Source organism: Tamandua tetradactyla, chromosome 25 (assembly GCF_023851605.1).
Source record: "Tamandua tetradactyla isolate mTamTet1 chromosome 25, mTamTet1.pri, whole genome shotgun sequence".
Lineage (NCBI taxonomy): Eukaryota > Metazoa > Chordata > Mammalia > Pilosa > Myrmecophagidae > Tamandua > Tamandua tetradactyla.
The window spans coordinates 33,663,242-33,689,495 of NC_135351.1; the positions used below are offsets into that span (position 1 = coordinate 33,663,242).

The 26,254-nt window shown below is 41.1% G+C and overlaps 1 protein-coding gene across 8 annotated transcripts in view; it reads left to right on the top strand.

The window, feature by feature from the left end:
* EYA4 (EYA transcriptional coactivator and phosphatase 4) overlaps positions 1 to 26,254 on the top strand; it is a 293,063-nt gene that overhangs the window by 32,648 nt on the left and 234,161 nt on the right. For all 8 annotated transcript variants that reach the window (XM_077144037.1, XM_077144033.1, XM_077144039.1 and 5 more), the window contains one exon: positions 1,783 to 1,881. In XM_077144037.1, coding sequence (XP_077000152.1) covers positions 1,849 to 1,881 — 33 coding nt within the window. In that variant the 5' untranslated portion in view covers positions 1,783 to 1,848. The remainder of the gene's footprint in view (positions 1 to 1,782; positions 1,882 to 26,254) is intronic.

Sequence of the window (26,254 nt, forward strand, 5' to 3'; positions counted from 1 at the left end):
TGGCTTTCTTTGTTTGAATTTTGTTCTGTTTATAAAGACTCCAGCAATCCAGATTTAAGCCCAACCTAATTCAGTTAAGACACATCTTAGCTGCAGTAACATCTTTAAGATTCTTATTTACAGTTGGTTCATCCCCACGGGACCAGGGGTTGAGGCATGTATATGCCTTTTTGGGGCACCTAAATTCAATCCCCAGCCTTTTTTTTTTTTTTTTGTGCATTTCTTCAAAATGATAGTATTCAACTTTTGGAGTATTTTTAACCAATATCTAATGAAGACTGCCACATGGTATCATATAAATTACTGTGTTATGGCATTAACTCTTAAGGATTAAAAAAAAAAAGATATGGTCTGGGTCTCCCTGTTGGTATATGCATAAAACATTTTTCAATTTACATTATAAATTTCCTTTGTAACTTTTCAAATGTCTTGTGTTCTCATGAGGAAAGAAATTTGTTTATTGTAGAAAATACTGCAAAGCAGAAAGATATTAAAACCATTTCTGCCCAGTTGGAGTAGGGGCTATGTGGCAGATATAGGGAAATCTGAACACAGGCCTGCATAGACTGTTTCAGAATCTGAATTGGGAGCTTATTGTTTCTGCAGCTCAGAATACTTTTCTGCTTATATTATATTTGGAGGAATTTTTGATATCACTAAATATTCCTTGAAATGTGACTTTAATAATTTATCTATTTATCAGCGCCTATGATGAACACCTATTTTTAGCTACATTTTTTCATCTTTCATATTCTTAAAAACTTTTTTTGGAAATGAAATTTGAAAAATTAGAAATGTATCATTGTTATTTTAAATTGTATTTCTTGGATTAGTAAGTTTGAACCTTGTTTAATAGTGATTGAACATTGTTTGATAGGAGAGTGTGTGAGTGACTTTCTTTTTGAATCATAAGAGCTCTTTGTATGTTTAAGACATTAGCTTATTGTGTTGGATGTTTATGCAGGTATTTCTAAATTTTAAAGTAGCTTTTAATTTTGATTGTGTGTGTGTGTGTGATGACTTAGGAGTAATGTTTACCTGTTTTGTGTTGTCTTCTTTTGCTTCTGTGCTTGTAAAGTCCTTCTCTATCTGGGAATAAACTAAATATGTATCTGCTTTGTTCTGAGTTTGTTTTTTAACTTTAATCTGCCTGGTAAATTTTTAATGTACAACATGGAATAAAGTTAATTTTTTTGAATAGTTAACTGACTGTCTGACCATAGTTTATTAACCAATTTTTCCTTCCCATATTTATTTGTAAACCCTCTTTATCATAATAGGCTTATTTTTCATCTGCTTTTTAAAATTGAGCATGAATTTTGTAACATGATACTTATTAAAAGTGAGGAATGATCATCTGGTAATTTTAACCAATTTTCCTGTGGAGTGTAAAGCTGTCATACTGAAATGCACTTTGTTTTTCTCAAATATTTTATGTGCTTTAGAAGCAGCTAGTTAATACAGACTTTTAATTTTTAACCCATCTGTTGCTAAATGATAGACGCTTTCAGAAAAATAGTATACTAAGTATTTATGGCCAGTTGTAGTTCACAGTCATCTTCAGATATTTTTTATTATCTACAGGATTTCTGAGTAGCTGTTCACATATTCCAATTTTATGATGACATTACTTTCAAGATTAGTATTTCTATGAAACAGGAATTTCATTCTTTAAAGACACTTTCACAAATAACTATCATGCTAAATAATAATATGTCTTGGTAATTTTACAAATGAATAAAAAGATAATTTTCTTTTTCTTTGTTTCCATCTTTTTTTTAGATAGTCCATTTTTAATTAAACAAAGCTGCTTCTACTTGGGAGTGGCAGGAGAAGCGAGAAAACCACATGGAAGACTCCCAGGATTTAAATGAACAATCCGTAAGTCTTTGTTCAGTCCCAATTTTGCTGATAAAAGGCAGTAAGCCTACTCAAAATTGTCTTTAAAAATGTATATATTGTCCAAAGTGAGTTATTCGTCGCACATATTTTTTTAGCTGAACTTTGAATTCTCTTTCGAGACCATAAAAGAGAACTTTGGAGATGTACGCCTTTTCTGTTTCTGGTAATGTCTCATTTTGCAGTCTCCCTGGATTCTCCATTGTAAGGCCAGTGGTAGAATGAATGGGCACTGAAATCATGCTAAGTGTTCTAAGGCAGTCTAAACGGTCTTACCATCTCCAGTACTGTGCTTATTCAAAATGTGCTTAGATAATTCATGAGTTGTTAAATATAAAAACAAGACAGGATAAAATATATTATTAGCCTGCTTTTCATTTCTAAGTCCTCAAGGGCTTTCTTTGTGTTGTTTGGCTCATTGCAGGACAGTGAGTGCCAGACTGGTGATCTTTCTCAGAACCTGATATCACTATCACAAAGGGGAAGGCCTCTAGTGCTTTTCCTCCTGTCTTGTTAGTTGTGTCTCTGCGAGCCTGATTCTTCACTGTGCCGCACTAGAGGCAGTAAGAGAGCTCATCACACCCCCGCGGGACTGGCAACTGTGGTCCATGCAGTTCTGCCCACAGACAGCTTGTGATGCCACATGTAGGAAGATAAGTGTCCTTTCCAAGAGTGTGTCATTCAGATCGACACTATTTCCTATGAACTTGTATGGACATGACTGATCGTAGGGTCTCCTATCTCCAGTAGGCAACAAAGGATAAAGTATTTGTACATAATAGTGTGGTTCTAGTTGATGGTTTATATGATGAGTTTACTTTGTCAATACGGAGGAATATATGTTCTGGTGCATACATGCTATTCCAAATCAATTTAATTTGTTTCCCTAGCAAATATTTTATATAAAAGAAATGATATAGCTGTACTTTACTTTAGACACAGACACAACTATCATCTAATTTCATTATGTATTACATTAAAATTTATTTCACATGGCAAACAGGGATAGTTGATCCTGTTGATCACTATAGAGTATGTGCTTACTCAAGATAGAATATTGGTTTTCAGTGCGGGTGAGGTTAAAGAGAATAGGTTTATATACTTAACATTAGTCAGACTGTTACCCAAGATGCTTCATACCACCTTTTATAAAATGAGGTCCAGTGCTTGCAACTCATATTATTTCCCTTCCAGTGACGTTTAAAGGTCATGGCGCTTACTATTTAACAAATATATATGTATATTAAAATTCTTGGTAATGCTCATGTGCAGCCAGGTTTGAGAACCAAAAATCTACTGTGACCTTTTGAGTTTTCAGAACAAACCAGTTGCTGAAGTTGTGGTGAAAATGTAAGCGATTTTAGGAGCATAAAGAGAACTGAAAGCAAATGAGAGAAGAAAAGAATATTCTCCACTCTTCCTTTCTTTCCCTTTCCCCTCACCCTCATGGAACCCTTCACCCAAGGGTTATGATATGGTCAGATTCATATTGGAAGCTGTGATCTCTGAGGATGATTTGATGGCCTTAAAGAATGGGCCCTTCCAGTTTAAAGCACAGAAAACTTGACGTTTGTGTCAGGTACTATTGACTTAAGGGCTTTGGTTTTATAAGCACTATAAATCTTCCCTCCTTCTCCAGAATCCTTAGACTTAGATGAACATATTGGCCACTCTAATCATCTGATCAATGTGCAAAGAGAAGCTGAGAACTGTTAATGACATGCCCTTGATGGCATGGCTGGCAAACAGCAGAGTTGGGACTTCAAACTGTCTTCTGACTCCATGTCCAAAGCTCTCTCCCTGGCGTCAGCTCGCTTTATTGCTTTTGGGTAAAATACTTTTTATTGTGACATTCGTCACTAGAGAAGTGCCCCAAATATGACTCAGTCTTTTCATTGAAATAATGTGTATTTGAATGAAATCTTTAAATGACTTTACATCTTGCAGAATACATTAATATCTCAAAAATTTGGGGAAAATGATACTTAGTTTTATTAATCCTTAGAACAAATAGGGGTAGAATTAAAATAAAATTCATAGTAAGACAAAAGGGAATTTACTTAGATGGCAGATATTTTCCTCTAGGTGGAATTCTTTCTCTTGCATAGAAATAGCAGTTGGTACTGTTGCTTGTACATGTGTATCAAATCTAGCATTTTCCATATGCTGTCTCCAGTCCTTACTATTTACTTGCAATATAAGTGTATGGCCACCATTTTACAAATAAGGACACTATGCCTTAGGGAATGTCAAGGTCTGTTAAGTGGCAGAGATTACGTTTAAATCCACTGCTGCTATCAGGCCCTAAAACCTGGGATGGATTTTACTTGATAACAGTGCAGTATAGTGGGTAAGAGCTGAGCTGTGAAATTGGACATCAACTCTGACACTTAAATCCTCTGTAACCTTGGGAAAACACCAAGCTTTTCTTCATTGGTAGAATGGGGAGGAAAAGAATAGTATCTCTCTTCTTAGTTTTGGGATAAAGAGAAAGAAGTAAGTTGTATAAAGTCTTAAAGCACAAACCTAACTTAGGGAGGAACCCTCTAAATGTCAGCTACTCTTATAATTGCCTGAAATATTCAGATGCACTTCAATGAGTATTTGTTCATTCTTGCATCTCCACCTACCTCCTGGACATCTCTTTCTGGGAGTTCACAGGTCCTAAAACTGGGCAGATGAAAATTGAACTCTCAATCTCTCCTCTCTTCCAGTTTTTCTCCTTTTCTCCCCTACTTTGGTATTTCCCATCTCAGTAAATGGCATAATGTGCCACTGAGTAGGCTAAGCCAGAGATGAGGTCACCATTCTCCTCTCTTTCATCCCCCATCTCAAGGATCTGTCCACTCTGAATTTTTGCTCTCTCAAAGCTGTTGTTTTTACTTTAGCTCCTTATTTTGGGTCTTCATTTGATCTGTTCACTGTCTTCCTCTGCTTTAAATTACTTCTAGAGATTTTTTCTAAAATGTGTATCTTATCACATCATTTTTGGACTTAATATCTTTTATTGCTCTCAGGCTGAAGTCTCACTTGTTTAGTAAGGCATAGAAGACTTAATGCTCACCTATCTCTCCAGCCTCATTTGTGCTTCTCTCAGTCCCCTGTACATCCAAGGTTGTCTGAGGTTTCTATGCCTTTGCAAGGGCTGTACCTCTTCCAGATGGGCCTTTTGTAATTTTTGAAGACTCAGCTTAGGTTTCACTTCCCCTAGGCAGTCCTCTCAGACTCCTTCCTCCCTACCTTGGCAGCCATGCCAGGTTAGCCACACCGGGTCAGCTACATTGGGTCAGCTTTGCTGGGTTAGCCATGCCAAATCAGCCATGCTGGGTCAGCCACACCATGTTAGCCATGCTGGGTCAGCCACGTTGGGTTAGCCATGCTGGGTCAGCCATACCAGGTCAGCCATGCCGGGTCAGCCATGCTGGGTCAGCCACGTTGGGTTAGCCATGCTGGGTCAGCCATACCAGGTCAGCCATGCTGGGTCAGCCATGCTGGGTCAGCCACACCATGTTAACCATGCTGGGTCAGTCACACTGGGTTAGCCACGCTGGATCAGCCATACCAGGTCAGCCATACCAAATCAGCTATGCTGGGTCAGCCACTCTGGATCAATCATGACGGGTCAACACACCATGTCAACTATGTCCAGTCAGCCATGCCTGGTCAGTCTTGCTGGGTGAAGCACACCAGATCAACCATGCTAGGTCAGCCACCTTGGGTCAGCCATGCTGGGTCAGCCATACCAGATTAGTTGCTCCAGGCCAGCCACACCAAGTCAGCCATACTGGGTGAGTCACGACTGGTCAGCCACACCACATCAGCCATACCGGGACAGACAAATCAGGTGAGCCACGCCAGGGAACCCCACCAGTTCAGCCATGCTGGGTCAGCCACGCCAGGTCAGTCACACCACATCAGCCATGCTGGGCCAGGGGCCTCTACAATGTGCTGCCATCACCTTCTGGCATTTACCTCTCTCCCAGCACTTATTCCACAGAGATGAAACCTTATCTGTTTACTTTCTGTCTCCCAAGGATGTTAAAAACTGCTCAAGAGTAATGGTAGTCTTATTCATCTTGTGGCCTCTTTCCTTAATACAGTTCTTGCTGGCAAAAGTATATGTTTCTTTCAGAGCCTTTAGCTACATTTAGTAATGTGTCCTAATTAATAGGCTAGCCAGTTTTTAAAAGCGAAAATGGTGTTCTCAGAAAGGCTTCCTGATGCAGATGAATTTGTTTGACATATATTTTGAAAATTTTGAATATAAGATATAATACCAGTTGAACAACATATTATCAAGATAAAGTTTGGTCCTTAAAATTTCTTTTGCATTATTTCTGGATTTTTTTTTCAGTCAGCCTTACAGGATCTAAGGAGAATAAAGACGTAAATAACTGAAGAAAAATTTATTTTTCATAAATTTGTCTGAAAGTCTATATTAGAACTTCATGATAATAAGAAGTTTAAGTATGGTCAGTTATATAGCTTTCTGTTGTTTCTGACGAAATGTAGTTATCATTAATATAAACAGATGTGAGTCTAGATTTCACATAGCATTATTTATAGTAATAGCCAGAAGTCCCTTTGATATTGTAAAATAGATTATAATCCTCGTTTTAAAATAAAGAATGAACAGTGTTGATTGTTTGATATGTTCTCAACCTTTTAAAATTGTGATAGTTTGAAATTTATTTAGGTGGTGGTTATATTCCCACAGCCTTTTTCTGTTCTAATTCATCCAGAGGTTATATCATACATTTGAGGAAGTCTGGCCTAAACTTATGATCAAGCTAGAAGGTTTGAATGTGATTTATTAATTTTAAGTACTATATGTTAGAAAATAAAACATTTGTGGCTACTAAGTCAAATGATTTAAGTTGGACGTTCACGGTAGCATTGCATCCCCTAAAGTTATACACTAAGAATATCCCTTGTGTTTCGACAAGGTTACAGAATTAGTTCATTTATACTGACGATTTATTTTAACTAGGCAGATTTAAAATAATGTGCATCTGTTGTATCCAAATTACGTACGATGTATTTCAGCACAGAAAGTCACATGCATTTGTAGATATATACTGTATTTATTTGCTTGTGCCAAACCTGCTCACTTAATAATGCTAGTTTAATAAGTTAATCTTTTTTTCTTTTCTGTTTTTCTCCCTTTGAATACAGTAACTTTAGGTCATTTTTCAATTCCTTTGTTCTTAGAGATTCTACAGTATTATCTTTGATTAGAGTCACTAACCCATATTTGATACCTGTTGCTGTCTGAGCTATTTGGGCAGAACTGAATATGCCATCCAACTTTTTCTAGACATGGAACTTTAGAATCACTGTTTTCTGTCAGGGTTTCGGCATTACACTGGAGTATAATTATGTGTTAATTTCAGTATAAATAATTTTTACATTTGTGAGAATATGGCATTATCAAAATCCCCCAATCCTATTATTACTGTTCTTTAAAAGATATTTTTATTGACAGATGTTCACACACATATAACCCATGCATGGTGTACAATCAGTGACTCACAGTATTATATAGTTGTGTATTCATCACCATGATCCTTTTTTCAAACATTTGCATCACTCCAGTAAAATAACTAAAGAGAAAAAAGAAAAAACTCGTACATTCCATTCCCCTGACCTCCCTCTCGTTGACCACTAGTATTTTAATCTACTCAATTTATTTTACCCCCTACACCCCATTATTTATTTATTTTTTATCCATATGTTTTTACTCATCTGTCCATACCCTGGATAAAAGAGGCATCAGACACAAGGTTATCACAATCACATGGTCACATTGTAAAAGTTATATTGTTATACAATCATCTTCAAGAATCAAGGCTACTGGAACACAGCTCAGCAGTTTCAGGTTCATCCTCTAGCCACTCGAATATACCATAAACTAAAAAGGATATCTATATAATGCATAAGAATAACCTCCAGAATAATGCATAAGAATAACTCTGTGCATAAGAATAACTCTCACATGCTCTGTGCATGTGAGAATGATAGAGGGAGGGGGGCTGGGACATAAATGAAATCAGAAAGAAAGATAGATGGTAAAGATTGAGATGGTATAATCTAGGAATGCCTAGAGTGTATAATAATAGTGAAATGTACAATGTACAAATTTTAAAAATGTTTTTGCATGAGGAAGAACAAAGGAATGTCATTATTGCAGGGTGCTGAAAATAGATGATAATTAATACTTTAAAATGTCACCTTATGTGTGAGACTAAAGCAAAACATGTTTATTTGTTTTAAAATTTATATTTTGACTAGAACATGTCCTAATATAACTCATGTAGATAGTTTGATTGAAAGTCATAAGTATTTGGAATCTCAGGTAGGACATGAGATTTTGTTGGTTTGTCCAGAGTGATGCCCCGATGAAACCCAGAGTGATTTGATCAGTGACTGGAAAAGTATTTGCAAGCCCCCTTCGGGGAATGGTGAGAGTGGGGAGAAATTCAACTTCCCCAAGTTAAATTCTTGATGTTCTCACAAGCAGTGTGGACAACCAAAGCTATAGGCTGAGCCCCCAGTCTTGGGGTTTGTTCATATGAAACTTAACCCCACAAAGGACAGGTCAAGTCTACTTAAAATTAAGGCCTAAGAGTCACCCCCAAGGGAGCCTCTTTTGTTGCTCAGATGTGGCCTCTCTCTCCAGCCAACATGACGAGCAGTCTCACCACCCTCCCCCTCTCTGCGTGGGACATGACTCCCAGGGATGTGGACCTTCCTGGCAACGTGGGACAGAGATCCTGGAATGAGCTGAGACTCAGGATCAAGGGACTGAGAAAAACCCTAGAATGAGCTGAGAATTAACATCAAGGGATTGAGAGAACCTTCTCGACCAAAGGGGGAAGAGTGAAATGAGACTAAGTGTCAATGGCTGAGAGATTCCAAACAGAGTTGAGAGGTTGTCCTGGCGGTTATTCTTATGCATTAAGTAGATATCACCTTGTTGTTCAAGATGTAGCAGAGAGGCTGGAGGGAACTGCCTGAAAATGTAGAGCTGTGTTCCAGTAGCCATGTTGCTTGATGATGATTAAACAATGATATAGCTTTCACAATGAGACTCTGTGAATGTGAAAACCTTGTGTCTGATGCTCCTTTTAGCTACTATATCAACAGAAGAGTAGAACATATGGAATAAAAATAAATAATAGGGGGAACAAATGTTAAAATAAATTTAGTTTGAAATGCTAGTGGTAAATGAAAGCGAGGGGTAAGGGGTATGGTATGTATAATCTTTTTTTTTCTCTGTTATTATTTTATTTCTTTTTCTGTTGTGAAAACACTTCAATGCAAGTGTTCTAAGGGGTGGGCCACAGTGGCTCAGCAGGCAAGAACACTTGCCTGGAATGCCAGAGGACCCGGGTTTGATTCCCGGTGCCTGCCCATGTATTAAAAAAAAAAATGTTCTAAGAAATGATGAATATGCAACTATGTGATGATATTAAGAATTACTGATTGTATATGTAGAATGGAATGATATCTTAATGTTTTGCTTGTTAATTTTTCTTAATTAATAAAGAAAGTTAAAAAAATAATAATAATGGGCAAAAGACTTGAAAGGACATCTCTCCAAAGAAGACATGCAAATAGCCAAAAAGCACATGAAAAGGATTCTTATTGTTTTGTTTACTGTTGTATCCTTAGCACCCAAACAGAGCCTGGCACATAGAAGACACTAACTAATTATTTTCTAAATGAAAAAAAAAAGCAATCTACAGAATAGAAGAAAAATAGTTGGAAACCACATATCCAATAAGGTTTAATATCCAGAATATATAAAGAACTCTAAAAAAAAAAAAAAGAAAGAATAACTCTGATGTTTTAAAATATGGATGATATCATCCTTTTCCGTGTATTCTGATCTACCCCAGTCCTATCCAGATCAGCTTCATTCTTATCTCTAGTTGAAGCCTGATCCCTTTTCACGTTTTTAAACAGTTTGTCTATGGGGTATGCTAGCTTTCATAGCTTTAGAGCTCTAGCTCTGAGACTCAGGTGTCACCTAAATACCCAGAGTTTCTGGAAATGACCAAGTTATAGACAAGTAGCTCATTATCTCAAAATTTAGAAATAACATTTACAAATCCTGAATCTATATGACTTCCGTAAGAGCTTACAATCTAGGACCCCTTACAATAGGCTCCAGTCTGATAACCCATGCTCTTGACTTCAGTTCGCTGAGTTTTTATTTTATAGTTAGTTCATATGAGTGAGGTATGATAATATTTGTTCTTTTTGTTCTTGACTTTTCATTCAGCAAACAGTCCTTAAGGTTCTCAGGACTTATATTCATTCCCACAGCCTTTTTCTGTTTTAATTCATTCAGAGGTTATATCATACATTTAAGGAAGTGTGGCCTAAACTTATGGTCAAGCTAGAAGGCCTATATTCCCCTGGCATGATGATTGAAGAGGAAGCCTTAGGTAGAGACAGTAGAGTCCCAAGATTGAAACAGTTTGGATTGCTGAGACACTTACCTGGAGGACAGATTCCAAAAAAAGTGTTAAGCAACTGGGCTAATAAGACAGGTTAAGTGTCCGCGACTTCTCACTCAGCTCAGGGCCTGGCTGCCGTCCCGTGCCTTGCCTCGCTGGTGCAACGAAGAGCTCCCGGGTCGACGGGCCCAGGCGCCGCGCTCCTCCCGCCCGGCGGCCTCCAGTCCGCTCCAGGCAGCGGGTCTCCGGCCCGACCCCGCCTGCAGACGTCCGGCAGGACCCACCATGGGCCCCAGGGCGGCGAGCCGCGCGGAGGACACAGGTAGAGGCGCTGCGCTCCGAAAGGAAACGCTGACCCAGAAAGAAAAGGAACTGGCCTCGGGACCGCACGACGCCTCAGCTGTTCGGCAGACCGACACACCAGGAGGCCCAACCGGCGAGAGCCGGGCCGGGGAGAGAGAGAGAGAGAGATAGACGCAGACAGACTAACCTTGGTGAAGACACGAGTCCGGAACACGCAGTGGTTGTGAGTACAGATCTTTACTGGGGTTAAGCAAGCTTTCTCTAATACTGGCTCCACGTGGGGGAAGACACCCCACGGGGGAACAACCTCTATGCGGCCGTCAGGTACGGCTCCTTGTGGGTTATTCCCCTCCCCGTCCGGGTAACGCCTTTATATACAAAATCCAGACCCAATGGGCTAACGCCACGTATACAAGGGTGATTGGTAGACAGGGCAGGCGGGCGCGTACGTCATACGCGGAGGCAGGATGCGGGCGCCATCTTGGCTCACTCGATGGGCGGGGGGAACTCTAGGGCAGGCTGCGGCGTGTCCACTAGGCCCGACCCGGGAGGCGGCTCTCCACATCTCCCCCTTTTTTATTCATTTTGACCCAGTGTCTCCATTGATGAGTGTGCTCCCATGAGCCTGAGAGGCCCACTACATGATTTGGTGCTTTGGGGAGTCTGGACTAGGCTCCAGCCATCTTGCGGCTGAACCTCTGGCACCGACCAGAATGCTCACCTCATATAGAGACCGGAGAGCCCGTGAGCTGGAAACCACGTGACTCTCCCTGCAGTGCTTCGCCTCGCAACTGGGTTATGTAGGGGGGCAGGAGAGCGGCAACCAGAGCCGAGAGCGTCATTAGGTGTCTCTGTGCAATGGCCGGAGTCTAGTCTGGCCAGGACCGTGACTCCGCCGTAGAGATCATCCTTTAGACAAAAATTATGACTTCTGGTGCCGCCTTTTACACCCGGGACACGGCCATGGGCTTTGCAGCAGATCCTGTTTTCGAGCGCCCCGCCCTGAGTGGCCGGGACGGGTCATACAGTGAGGGGAAGGACTGGGTAGCGGGACGGTCGTTGCCAGGAGCATTAGGGGCGAGTGACATAGCCAACATAGTGGTGACGCGTAGCTGTTGCTGCGTCTGGAACAAGCGTTCTAACAAACATTTAACAATGAGCAGAGTTACTAAGAGTCCCACTGCTAAAAGAATCCAAGTGGTCAACCTGGGCCAAGAGAACCATGAGGTGACTTGGTCCCACAGTAGCTCGTAGTGGGAAAAGTGGGGTTAAAGTTAGTCTCTCTTCTACTCGGTCGGAGGGTCACTTGCACTGTTGTTGTCATCTTTTCGGTCGTCGCCATCATCAGCAGAGTTGGAGACCGGATCCGGTGGCTCTGGTTGGAGGCTTATCAATTTTCTGGGCAACAGTTCCTTGGCGTCCTCGGGCGACGTCACGGTTCTCACCAGTCTTTCCGGAACCCACACAGGTTGACGTCCTGGTTCCTGGGGAAAAACACAAACAGAGCCTCTGGCCCAGCTGAGCACTGGGTCAGGGCCTTGCCATTGTCCTGACAGGACATCCTTCCAACGGACTAGACCTCTATGTGGAGGACTCGGAGTAGTGTGCTGAAGAGCAGGTGTCATTCCTTGTGAGTTTTCATTTAGAAAATTATATGTAAATAAGGCTACAGACAGTTGAGCCTTCGGGGACAGGCCATGGCCTATTCCTCTAATGGTTTCTTCCGCCTTGCACGTCGGCCAGGCAGGGGGCCATTCTTGCTGTCTTATAATCGACCGATCGGCCCCGGTATCTAGCAGGCCTAAGAAGGGTCGGCCTTGCACTTTAAGAGTCAACATGGGTCGATTCTCTAAGGACATATGAAGGCCCTCAAAAACTCCTTCAGTAAACCTAACTCCCTTATCTTTTCTCTGCTTGTTTCTGCTTGGAAGGAGTGCATGCAAGCTGGGTAGGAGTAGAAGCTGTGCTATCCTATCACCCTCTTCAATAACTAAGGTGCCTTGCTGAGATTGTATCATAATCCGGGTGTCATCTGTGGACTCTGGGTCCACAATACCTGGTATCACTGTTAGTCCCTTCAGGGCTGTAGATGCTCTCCCTAAAAGGAGCCCCACTGTACCTGTCGGTAAGGGCCCTTTAAAGGAGGTTCTCACTGATTGGACTCCCATAGATGGGGTCAGTACGAGCCTGGAGGTGGCACAGAGGTCCAGTCCTGCTGATCCATGGGAGGCGCGGAGCTGGATGGGTGCTGCGTCGCCACACTGCCAGTAAGGGGGCCCACCGGAAAGGCGGACCCCCTCTGCCCGTTTTTTGGAATTTGCTCAGGACGGCCAGAAAGGCGCTTACCTTGCGCATCGAAGGCTGATCTACAGTCTTCTGCGCGATGGGGTCCCTTATGGCAACGGCCACAGAGTCTGGCTGTCGCATGAGGCTTATTAGATTGTTGGGCGGTGGTTGGTTGGTCCTTATTAGGGCAATTTCTTTTTATGTGTCCCGATCGGCCACATTGGTAGCATCCTTTAGGCTTTACTCCTGGGTTTTCGGTTTGCACTGCATTTATTCGTAAGGAGCTGGCCAGCATGGCAGCTAAGCCTGCACTAGTTAACGGGCTGCCAGCGTCCCTGCACAGCAGAACCCAGTCCGTCAAGCTCTTTCCCTTATTTTGTACTAGAATTACTTTGCACTCTTTATTGCACTGCTCAAATATCATTTGTTTAACTACAGTCTCTGCTATTCCTGGGTCTGTGAAAATTCTCTCAGCTGCAGTTTGCATCCTGGCTACAAAGTCTACGAATGGTTCAGTGGGGCCCTGGTGTATGCTGCTAAGTGAAGCTTGAGCTTCTCCCTGACCTGCTAACTTTTTCCAGGCGCCTACGAAGCAGCGGAAGATCTGTCCGTAGACTTCTGGGGGGAACCCTGTCTGATTTTGGGAGTGGGCACCTTTCCCTAGCAGCATATCTACATTCCAACCGCCACGTCTACTTGCTGCGTTTTTTGCGGCTTGCTCTTCAGCTAACTCCTCAAACCATGCTTTCCAATCTATATATCGGCCTGGAGGCAGACAAGCACGGGCTAGTTGGTATATGTCTGCGGGTGTATGGCATAGGGCGGAAAGATTTTCAACTAAATTTAATGTGAAAGGAGCATTGGGACCATACTGATGGACAGCTTGTCGTAACTCCTTTAAAACTTTGTAATCATATGCTTCGTACTGATTATTACCTTGGGGATTAATAATAACCGGGTACATTTCTGGGGCTGGCTCTGGCTTAAGCGGTTGGTACCCACCTAGTATACCGAAAGGCCTAAAGGTTAAAGAGGGGGCCCATTTCCAGAAATGCCTCCTTCCACTTGTTGATGATATGGGGTCTTGAGGGCCTAAGTATTCAGGTGGGGGATACAGCTGTAGATGCCCCTCCCCCGGCCCGCCTGCAAGGGGTTCCGGGTTCCGCAAAGGCGGACCAGCGTAATTACCAGATTCGGACACTAGGGGGAGCTCTCGGTGAGGTTTCTTGCCGGGATCACTGGGAAACTGCCGCGCCCCTACAGTGACCACTGGCGGGGCGGAGGGCTGCGTGGGCGAGACAGGGGGCCTCTCCCAGTCGATTAACGGGGGCGCATCCGCACCTTCGGTCCCATCACTATCTGACTCAGAGTCAGAGGTGTCGGGACTATTGCTGGGCTCGGTCGGCTTATGAGTTGGCGGCTCACTCTTACAGGAGCCGTCTGCTCTTAAAGGAGCTAGCAGAGGCGAACTTTCTGACTGCCCCATGATTGCAGTCGGCACTGTCTTTTAATCACTCGGGGAGCTCTCCCGAGTCACCGGGGCTACCTGAAAACCCGCGGCCCTTAACTCCCACTTAATAATAGGTACTCACCTTTCCGCGGTGATCAGGCGCAGAAAGTCCACTGCGAACTCCGGAAGTTCGGAGAGAGAGGTTCCCCGTACGGGCCACCACTTGTCCGCGACTTCTCACTCAGCTCAGGGCCTGGCTGCCGTCCCGTGCCTTGCCTCGCTGGTGCAACGAAGAGCTCCCGGGTCGACGGGCCCAGGCGCCGCGCTCCTCCCGCCCGGCGGCCTCCAGTCCGCTCCAGGCAGCGGGTCTCCGGCCCGACCCCGCCTGCAGACGTCCGGCAGGACCCACCATGGGCCCCAGGGCGGCGAGCTGCGCGGAGGACACAGGTAGAGGCGCTGCGCTCCGAAAGGAAACGCTGACCCAGAAAGAAAAGGAACTGGCCTCGGGACCGCACGACGCCTCAGCTGTTCGGCAGACCGACACACCAGGAGGCCCAACCGGCGAGAGCCGGGCCGGAGAGAGAGAGAGAGAGAGATAGACGCAGACAGACTAACCTTGGTGAAGACACGAGTCCGGAACACGCAGCGGTTGTGAGTACAGATCTTTACTGGGGTTAAGCAAGCTTTCTCTAATACTGGCTCCACGTGGGGGAAGACACCCCACGGGGGAACAACCTCTATGCGGCCGTCAGGTACGGCTCCTTGTGGGTTATTCCCCTCCCCGTCCGGGTAACGCCTTTATATACAAAATCCAGACCCAATGGGCTAACGCCACGTATACAAGGGTGATTGGTAGACAGGGCAGGCGGGCGCGTACGTCATACGCGGAGGCAGGATGCGGGCGCCATCTTGGCTCACTCGATGGGCGGGGGGGAACTCTAGGGCAGGCTGCGGCGTGTCCACTAGGCCCGACCCGGGAGGCGGCTCTCCACAGTTAAGTTTTACCTTCAGTTGGACATATGAGTGAAGATATGGGGTAGATACTGACATGACCATCTGGAACCCTTGGGAGAGGTTGGATTTGAAATACATGTTTGGGAGTCTTTGGGATGTCAATGATATTTAAAGGCACGACATTGGATGAGATCACCAAAGAAAGTGTCTGAATGGAGACAAATTTAAAGGATTGAGCCTAAGGGCAGCCCAAATTTAGAGGACAAGATGACAATTTATATAAGACAGGAGGTGGCTGCTTTATCCTGCCACCATTACACCATAAAACTGAGCCATGTCACAACTATATGACACCGTATTCAGTGAATTCTCCTTAGACATGCTTTTTTCCACAGTTTCCCACAATCACACATTATATCTAGGGCCCTGGCTTCCCTTGATCCAGAAGGAAAGAGCCAGCATACAGCTGAATAGATGCTCTATTCACTTCTTTGAACTTTCCAGCAACATAGCCAAAGTCATAAGATATTTAGAAGAAAATACTTGCATCGACAAATATATATTATTTTCTCATTGCCATATTTGTGTATGTGATGTTTCAAGGAATTTTAACTTAGATTGATTTACATCAGGGTTTCTCAGTCTTGTCACTGCGGACACAGGGGCTGGATGGTTCTTTGTTGTGAAGAGCTGTCCTGTGCATTGTAGGAGGTTTAGCAGCATCTCGATCTACCCACTAGGTGTCAGTAGCACTTCCTTCCCCTTACCCCCTTTTGTGAAGATCAAAAATATCTCCAGACATTGCTTGATATCCCCTGGGGGACAAGAGCTACTGGTGAGTTATTTACTTATGTACTTCTTCCCCACAAAAGATTTGAGGAATTCAGCAACACATTCAATACCCTACAATAACCTATTCAGAGAATTGGGAAGAAAAGACAAACACAGGACAATAAAGAATTTAAGCAGGAATTCAAAATAGTTTTGCCAGGTGAGTAGTATAGAGCAATAAGTGCTGTGCTCTCCATGAGGAAAGCGCTGTTTAAGAAAGGTCAGGGAGGGAATTATAAACTGTCACATCTTAACCAGGCCTTGAAAGACAAATCCTGGCCTGGGGAATAGCAGGATCAGTGGGAAATCTGGTTGAAAAGTGTTGAGACCAGACTGAAAAGAGCTTTGAGGTCGAGATTAGATGTTTGCATGCCCCTGCGACATGCAGTTCCAGCATGATGCTTATCACTCCAAGAAATACAGGGTGTAAGATGCTGCTGTGTGATTTTGGACTTTATCTTGTACATAATGGAAATTCACATATAACTTTTGAGCAGGAGAATAATATTTTTAAAATGATGTAGGAACATTAGGAGCACAAAGCAAGATTAGCGACAGTGTAAAAATCTTGGGACGGGGACATGGTATTGTGGAACTTAAAGCAGTTTATGGGTGAGATAAAAGGGGCCAGACCAAGAGATCAGTGGCTTTTTCTGTATTTTTGTAAAATATTTTCAGCTTTGCTGGCCATACCATCTCAGTCACAACTACTCACTTCTGTACTTGTAATTTGAAAGCCACTGTAGACAATGCATAAATGAATGGGTGTGTTCGTGCTCCAAAAAACTTAATTTTCAGAAGCAGGTGGCAGACTGTGGACTGTACTTTGCCACTCCTGGCCTAAACCATTGGTGTGACATGATGGTAAGGGCTAGAAAACTATTATGGAAAAGAACAAAGGACTTGAAGAGGAAACTTTGATGAACTTGGTAACTAACCAAACAGGTTTAATGGGAGGTGGGGTGGTTGGTGGCCATAGAGAGCGAAGAAGCTAGGAATTCCTGGAATTCCAAGTTGAGGAGATTCGATCGGCAAAATTCAGAAGCACGTGTCTATCATTTAAGGAAAGAGAATGATGTTCTCGAATTTAGAAGTTTTGAGACCATGCAAAACTGACCACTGGTGAAGCCCTGTTGGGCCTTGGAGGAGATTCTAGGTAAGCCCTGCAGAACAGAGCAACGTTTGTTTTCAGATGGTGGCTATAAAGGGAAGTGCTGCGTGGGTAAAGAGCAGAGAGTCAGGATACACTGAGAAGTCTACCATGCTTATTACGTGGAAGCCGAAAGCTGTATCAGAGGGGCAGAGAGAAGGCAGTCAAGGAAACAAGAGAAAGACCGGAAGGAAACTGTCTTCAGGGCCAAGAACTGAAGAACTTTCAGGAAGAATTGATCATCAGTTTCTAACGTTTCAAGAGGTCACTGAGAATGGGGACTGCAAAAAGTGCAGTGACAGTTGTCCACTCAGAGGCCGTCGGTGGCACTTCAGAATGATGTCCTTTTAGAGTTGTGGCAAGAAATGATACCTCAAAAGTTCAATACAGAAAAGATGATGAATAAGTAATGGGAAGCCTGGAAATTTAAAGAAGAGAAACAGAACAATAATTGAAGGCAGCCCTTTTATCAGATAAGGGGAACCTGGACAATGGTTGATGATGAGGGCAAAGGAATACGTGCAGTTGGACCCAAATTGATGCAAAAGTAATGCAGAGGCTCAGCTGAGAATGCAGGAAAGACGACAGCTCTGGGATGGGAGTGAGATAACATTCTCTGACTCTGAGCCTTAGAGAATGAGTGTACCTTGGCATATTCCAAGGTACTCACCCTTGCTGGCATTCATATTTTTAGTAACACAGATGGAAGCTCGGTAGGATTAAGGGCTTAGGTAGTGTAAAGACTTGTTAGCAATAGTCATTCCTCTAAAAAGTGATAAGTGACGCTCCAAAGTTCCATCCATAGATTGAGGGGCATTTTCAGTTTTGACTTAGACTGTGCATGAGCAATAAACATTAATTTAATTTGCATCGAAACCATTAAGAAGAGAAAAGAGAAAAATAAATACTTTTATAGCTAATGAAAATTTCTCTCATCTTTGGAAGAACTGCTTGCTCTGTTTTCCTTGGCTGTTGGTATATCCAACAAAAAGAAGAGTCCTATTGGTTGACAATAAAGCCAGAATGATGCTATTTGAGAGATTTTGGTGTAAAAACATCTGGCCCATAGGACTTGAGAGAATTATTTCAGATCTTCTTGGATTAAGGATGGATTTCTCTGTGCAGACCTCTTTAGGATGCGAATCATGTAAGGGTTAATATGTAATAAAATTTACATTAATTCTCTTGATAGGCGCCAGTACAGTAGGTGAAGTAGGATTGCAAAAGAAGCAAACAGAAATTAGACAAGAAAGGACAAACCTTGCTTAACAGCTTTTCTTGGCTTTCATAATTTTGCTGAAGTTTCTGTGTGTGACGAGCAGGGATAGTGGTTTTCGATTCTGAGCCCCAGATAATCTTAGCAAATACTTATGTTGGCTTGCGTGTATGCTGAAGACTTTCTAAGTGTGTTAGGTATATTAACTCACTTAATTCTCACAGCAACTTGGGGAGGTTGACATTATGATAATCTCTCAGTGCACTGGAAAAGAGTTGCCCAGGAAAGGTTGAGAATCGGGAAGCAGGATTCCCAACCAAGCAGTCTGACTCCAAATGCTGGAAATCTTACCCACTTGGCGAATCTTCTGGGAAAACGTCTTATTTATTTTTCAGTTCTCTACCCCGGCTTGTGCCTTCAATAAACAAGTTGGATGGAAATGTTTTGAGCTTTCATACTTAAGAAGAAGAAAAGAAATTGATCTGTGTTCATTTTTTCTATTCACGTTTTCTTTAATTCAGAGTTGCCCCACCAGAAATGATGTAAAAAGGGGTAGACTGAGGACTAAAATAGATTGCATTTGTTTTTCTATCTGCTGATTAAAGGACAAGGAATGAAGGTTGGAATCTTTACTGGTTTTGTACACCAGAAATTTAAGGAATACTCAAAAGCGTGGCCAACCTTTTTTTTTTTAACGTTAAATGTTTTGCCAATTTTATCAACTTTTTATATTGCTGGGCTTGAAACAGAGGCTAGAAAATTGGTTTTACAGGTGATGGGAACCTTTAGAGAATATACTGTCTAAACCCTTTAATTTACAGATGCAAAACAGTGTTGGGAAACAAAGTATTTGGATTCCATTCAACCTTAACATTGAATTTGAAAGCATACTTTTTAAATAGCTTTTTTTTAAACGTTTGGATATTAAAATCAATCTACTGAAAACTGTGCTGAGTCATTGCTTTATTTAAAGATTGATGAAGTAATCACATTTGAGCTGGTTCTAAACTGTTTGGTGTTCAAGGCCATTTTAAAAAGCTAAAGCAAATGTGTGAAACACTTTATTTTACATGTTTGCTTTTCTTCTAGTTATTATTTACCGCTCAATCAGCATTAACAGAAGAAAAATAATTTGGCTGCTAAGTTACTCTAGTATAGGATTTCAAAGGACCTTATTAGAGAGAGATGTAATTTCATCCTCTCGGCCTTTTATATAACAGAGTGCATATTTGGGTTACTTCATTTTAACCCGGAATTAAACAATAGATTTAAGTTATGCACAGAAAATTAAAATATTTATTCAACAAACATTTAAATTATATTCTGTTTGTGTTTCAGTGTGCTAAGAACATCTGTGTACTGTATGCTTTCTAAAGTGAACTTTATAACTTAGTACTCTTAGTTTAGGTAACTCTTGTTGGGGAGCCCTTACGTCGAAGAGTTTTTGTTTAATTCACAAAACTTCTAAAATGTACACAGTCTAGTTACTATCACGTTAAAATCAATGACTTTGAAATACTTATCTGTGGCAAACTGATAGACTGTCTATGCTTTTACATATTGTTTGTCTACATTGGACCCTAGCTTAGTTATGGTATTTGAGCATGAAAAATACGGAGTAGAAGTCACAAGTAGTAAAAATGCTCCAAATCTTGTCATTAAGGGAAGTAAGCCCGAAGGTACATAAATTCAAGGGAAATATGCCTTTACAATTTCAGTTCTGAGAGCATTTTCAGAGGATGACTGTGACAGTGAATGTCAGGATACTGTCGTGGAGCTGCCTGGCAGGGTACATCTGCTTTGTGGCTCTTTTAAAGGCAGTCGCAATTGATCATTTGCCCCAGGACTCACTGCTCCTCCTTTCTTCAGACTGTGATTTGCATATTATCCCCTGATTCATATTTGGGGCGATTGTTTCCATTCTCACTGTGAGATTGTGGATTTATTTATATATTTTTTTCCCATGAAATAAAGTTTTCATTGGCTGGCATCCCAGCTAGACTGATGCGGTTTTTTTTTTTTTCTCCTCATTTTGTTTATTTAGAATCTTAGATTTTAAAAATCACTTAAAATCAAGAGAATTGCATTTTATGATAGAAAAATAATTTAAATAATTTGCCACTGAGAATCTTTGTTCTAAAGTTCTCATCAGAGGTGTTTAAATGCTGTGGTAAGGAGTTTATTATTGATGGTCGGATAAGAGGTCTTTATGTAGCTCATTATTTGCTGAATATTATATAGCACCCACTGTGGCGATGCCTGTTTACTTTTCAGATGATTCAAACATTCCATTATGTATAAATTACTCTGCAGAAGTCAATCAGGAATCCTTACTAATGTCCGGTCTTGCATAATTACTTTAAAATGTTGGATGAGTTTGCTATATTCAAGGGAGTAAATGTATGGCATTATATGTTTAAATTTATACTGCTAGATTAATTTTTCCCCATAGTTTATTTATTGTTTCATGGATAATCATTGGAATTGTATATATTATTATTTTCATTCTACATAGACTCTCAGATCATATATGAAAAAAGAGAGTTTATTTTCATTCCTCAATCTAAAAGACTTTTATTTCTTTTCCTTGTCTTATCTCAATGGTTGGAACCTCTAGTACAATATTGAATAGAACTGGAGAGAACAGATATCTGTAACACCCCTTAGTTCAAATTGAGGGTGAAATCTCAGGAAGCTTATAAAATATCTCAAATGAAATTTCTTGCAAGGCTCATGATTTAACTTGAAAAAACTCATACATATTTTGTATTCTCCTCTATCATATATCTTTATGTTTTAAAATATAAAATCATTAAAAATGCTTCAGACTTAAATGATCTGACTCTAGCACTGTCCTCTCCCCCAAACATAATGAAGGTGATGCTCGAGGAAGATGTACTATATAACCTTCTGATTTTGAGCATGTTTCTTAAACCCTAATTTGAGAAGCAAGGTAACATAATAAAATAGAAGTCATTTATAGAATGCATCTTAAAAACACAAAGCAAAGTAAAAATGAGTGCAAGTTATAAACCCTTTTACTAATATCATATGTTATGTATTGATTTGTTTATCTTGTGCTCCCATAATTAGATTATACATTTCTTTCAGGCAGACTTCATGTCTTATTCTTTATTTTATCTCCCATAGCCTCTAGGACAGTGTCTTATGTAGAATTTGTGGGGAGGACTCTTTTAGAAAAGCTTACTCAATGCTTGCATGTCGAATCACTGGAAATCTATCAGAGTATGATTGCAGTTGAATGATTCGATTAGAAACCAGATTTGAAGAAGTAAAAGAGTGTGTGAGTCAGCGGAGTGGTTGGATTGGAAGAGAGGCTGCCTATAAAATGGTAAAAGACTATTTGTCCATCACGGTTATGAAATGATACAGATCAGTATTTCTTGCACTGAGATCTGCACAGTGAGAAGTCTATAGATGTACTTTTTGAGGAGAGGCATTCAAACAAAATGTATTTGAGCAAATGAAATTACTATGTATATATCTGGTTCCTCTGGATGACCCATTACCCTGTAATCAAATACTCCAACCAAATTTGAGCACACTAGTTTGCATTTTATTATGTTTTATTGCCCTCACATGATCATGCAAGTGTCCATATTTATCTTGATCTAGTTAGCCTAACTACTTACCATTTTTCAAATGAGACTCTGTGGATCATATTGTTGGGGGTTTCAATGTCTGAGAAGCGCAGACCCATGTCGAGCCAGCACAGGGTGGGTGAGGCATGACCGTAGGACCCCAAAGGTCTCTCCCTCCCTGCTCTCCATGACCCGGAGTCTTCCAGCTTTCTGAGATCTGCCCGTGGGTGCTTGCATTCTCTCGAGTCTCCCCCGTCCATCGGACTGTCTGCTGCCCTGCTGTCCCCTTGAATCCTCGCTGACCTCTCTCCACTCTGCTTTGTCCCACTCAGCCTTTGTCCCACGAACACGAGGCTGTTAGTAAGGCAAAGGTTTACTGAAGGGCCAAGGGAGACTGCAGAGCGAGCACAGTGAGGTGTTGGAAAGAACATGGAACTCACTGTCACACGTCACCGTTTTTAGAAATTCATCGGCCATTCAGTGCCCACAACAGTGGTCCTCTGCCCCACAGGTCTGTGTCTGCACTGCACCCTCATGGTCTAGCCCTCTGACCCCGCTTTGATTTTCTCTTTTCTAGGTGTTCTGAATTCCTCTTCTTCCTCAATATCCTCCATGCTTCTCACTTTATTTTGTAAATAGTCAGCTCTGTCTTTGTCAGGCACTCGCCGTCAAGCTATGTCCAGAGGACTATGAAGTTTTCATCCAAAAATCCATAGAAAGACGTCAAGGATTTTTTTTTAAGTACATACCTTGGAAAAGGGAAAGGAATTAAGTCAATTTTTGTAAGGCACATCGCCTGTAACATTTATTCTATTACAGTTGATGTATACACATGCATATTGATTTAGGAGAGTATACATAAGTGCATGAACTTTGTTTTCCATTTTCTTTTATGTGGAAATACTGGGGAAATAGGTAAATTTTCTGTTGTGAACAATCTCTTAGAAATGCTTGATGACTAAATACTATGGCTGTATTTTAGGAAGGACACATAAAAACTGGAAAGGTCTTTTTTTCCCTGGTAAAATCTTCAGAAGTAGGCTATTTACAAGTTTATTTTCATAAATGATTTATGTGTACTTGAATGCCCTACATAGGACACAACAAATATCTTAGTCTACTGAGTAAAGAAAATTTAAAAAGGATAATCTTGGTATTTTTTTCTTTTATGTTGTCATTCAACATTGAAGTAAACTGTGTTCTTAAAAATAGAGATCGGTCCTATCATTTAAAAAAGGGCTCTTCAATATTGTGTTGCTTAGACATATCTTAACTTTCTCCCTTATTTGAATATGCAAATTATATGTCTTCTGCTCCACTGTAATATAGTTAAACAATTGGACCCTAAACCAACTGATAGAAGAGTAAAACTTTATCTCCATGAGAGATAGTAAGTGCAATTCTGAATGTATTTCAAGGTTTTTAAATGCTTGTGAGTGGTCACATGCAGTTCATGGAAAGCTTGTTTGTGATCAGTACAGTGTTTTTGTATCAAATTATATGAAATTAATTTTCAACTGACATCTGAGTGCCAGAAGGATTCTTTAAATGACTGTTTTTTCAAATATATATTCTTCACGTGGTTATGTATGCAATGCTTCCCTTAAGCGGTGATAAATGTAATCATTGATTAAAGTTAGGAATCTGAACTGACCTAGAATAAATAGATTTGAAGCTGTTTTCAAAGAATACCATTTAGTCTCAGTAGGGCAGCTATTTTCCCCATGCAGCATTCTGTAGCCTTCCATTGAGAGTGGGTTTGAAATAAGTCCTGCCTTTGCTCAGAGACTTTTAGAAAGAGAAGTACAGCAAAAGGTTTCTCCAAAAATAAAAAAAATTATGATACCTGTTCATTCATTGAGAAGCTACTTATTATAAATCTCAGTGATTTATACATGACATATAAATTTTCATATATAAAAGATCTATCTATCTATCTATCTATCTATCTATCTATCTATCTAATGTATGTGCATGTTATTTTTGCAGCAATTACAGTTACAATTTAGGTGTTTACATTTCCTTCTCCAAAATGAATCAGTGGAGGCTTAGTAGGGTTAAGATTTTTCCCAAATTAACATAGAAAGTGGCAAAGTCGGGATATAAATCCAATTCTTTCTCACCTCAGGGCCTGAGTTTATTCTGCTATATCATATTTATTGTTTATTGATGAATTTATTTAACCAAGGTTTATTGACCCCTTGCTGTGTGCCAGGTACTGTTTCAGGTACTGAAGATACTGCAGTGAAAAAAAGACCTCAAGCTCTTTCTTTCAAGTATCTTATATTCTTGTAAAAAAGAAAGAAAGAAAGGAAGGGAGGGAGGGAGGGAGGGAGGGAGGGAGGGAGGGAGGGAGAGAGAGAGAGAGAGAGAGAGAGAGAGAGAGAGAGAGAGAGAGAGAGAGAGAGAGAAAGAAAGAAAGAAAGAAAACACATCCATGCATTTGTCTTGCAGTGGTTAAGTGCTGTGGATAAAGAGCAACACAGAGGTGTAAAGGAGCAGGATGCTGGTAGAAAGGGCGCATGTACTACTTTTTACAGGTTGATGATCAACGAAGCTTTCTTCTGCAATATTGACTTTTGAGCAGAAGCCTAGTGGAAGCGGGAAGGTGAGCCGTGGGAATATCTGCAGGCATAGCCTTGGGATATAGGGACCAGCACAAGCAGCCCTCTCGAGAGGGGGCGAGGGGGAACCTTGCTTGGTATGTTTGTGGAACAGCCATTAGGTCTGTATGCCTGAAGCAGAGTGAGTGGAGGGGAGAAGGTCAGAAATGAGGTCAGAGAGGTGGTGGAGACCTTGCCCAGGGCTGTGGCTGTTACTTTGAGGGAAATAGAAAGTCATTGGAAAGTTTTGAGTAAATGCTTTATGGGGTTTGTCTTCTGCTTTAGAAGGAGAACAGACTGTACTACACTAGGGAAGGAACCTGAAAAATCCATCAGATGGCTACTGAAGAGGCTCTGGTGTGAGATGGTGGTGGCTTGTGTTAGGGAGGTAACTGTGGAAGTGATAAGAAGTGGGAGGATTTGGCATACATTTCAGAGGCAGTGACAACCAGATAAGCTGATGGATTGGATATGGGGTGTGAGAAAAGGGGAGAGTCAATGATGACTCTATGCTTTTGATCTTAAGTACTAAGATGAGAAATCTTCAAGAGGGAAGATTGGGAAGGAAATCAATCGTTTAGTTTTTACATGGTATGGGGTAGGTTTTTTCTGTCCTATATATGTCTAATGATTCCTAGCACATATATTAGTCTCCCTTTTTCTCTTTTGTTATCTACCAGTAGGATTGCCATTTGTGTTCAAAACTTCTATATTTTTGTTACATAATGTATCTTTTTAAAGCACTTAATCTATCAATTAAGTGGATATTAAAAAATTCAACTGTGATGGTGAATTAATTGGTTTTACACTTTTGTCTATTTTTCCTTTATACATGTTGAAGTTTCATTACTGGAAGCATGCAGGTTCAAATTTTTATATTTTCCTGGTCAGTTAAACTTTTATCAATATATGATAAAACCCATTCACCCTGCAAATACCCTTTGCTCTAAAGTCTCAATTTAAAAAATTAATATGACTAAAAATATCATTCTTTTGTTTAGTGTCTGTGTTTTTGTCTTTGAGCTCATGTTGTTTTGAACTTCATCTGTGGGAGACCTGTAGATCCTGGATTTAAAGTGTGTTTCTCCAAGGAGAATTTGAATATACTCTTGCCAGTTGCCTGAAAGCCATATCATCTGGGGTGTCAGACTCAATTTTTATTTAGGATTTTTTTGCTACACATTTAGCATGAATTTTGATCCCAAATTGGGTGATTGTGGGCTTGCGGTAAGCAGTTCTCAGGAAAGTGTTCTTTTTTATCCGTCTGATCCAGAGTTGAGAGAGGCATGTATATTCATCATTACCTTCTGAAAGATCAGGCTCTTTCTATTTCCTGCACCGAGGAAGCAGATTATCAAGAATCTTACCTTTATGTGAATGTCCCAGAAACTAATACATCTCCCTGTTTGGACTCCTGGATTTGCCTCATTGAAACCCAAGTTCAAGTTCAACTGTGAACTGACACATCATTCTAGCACGAACACCAGCCTGTGGT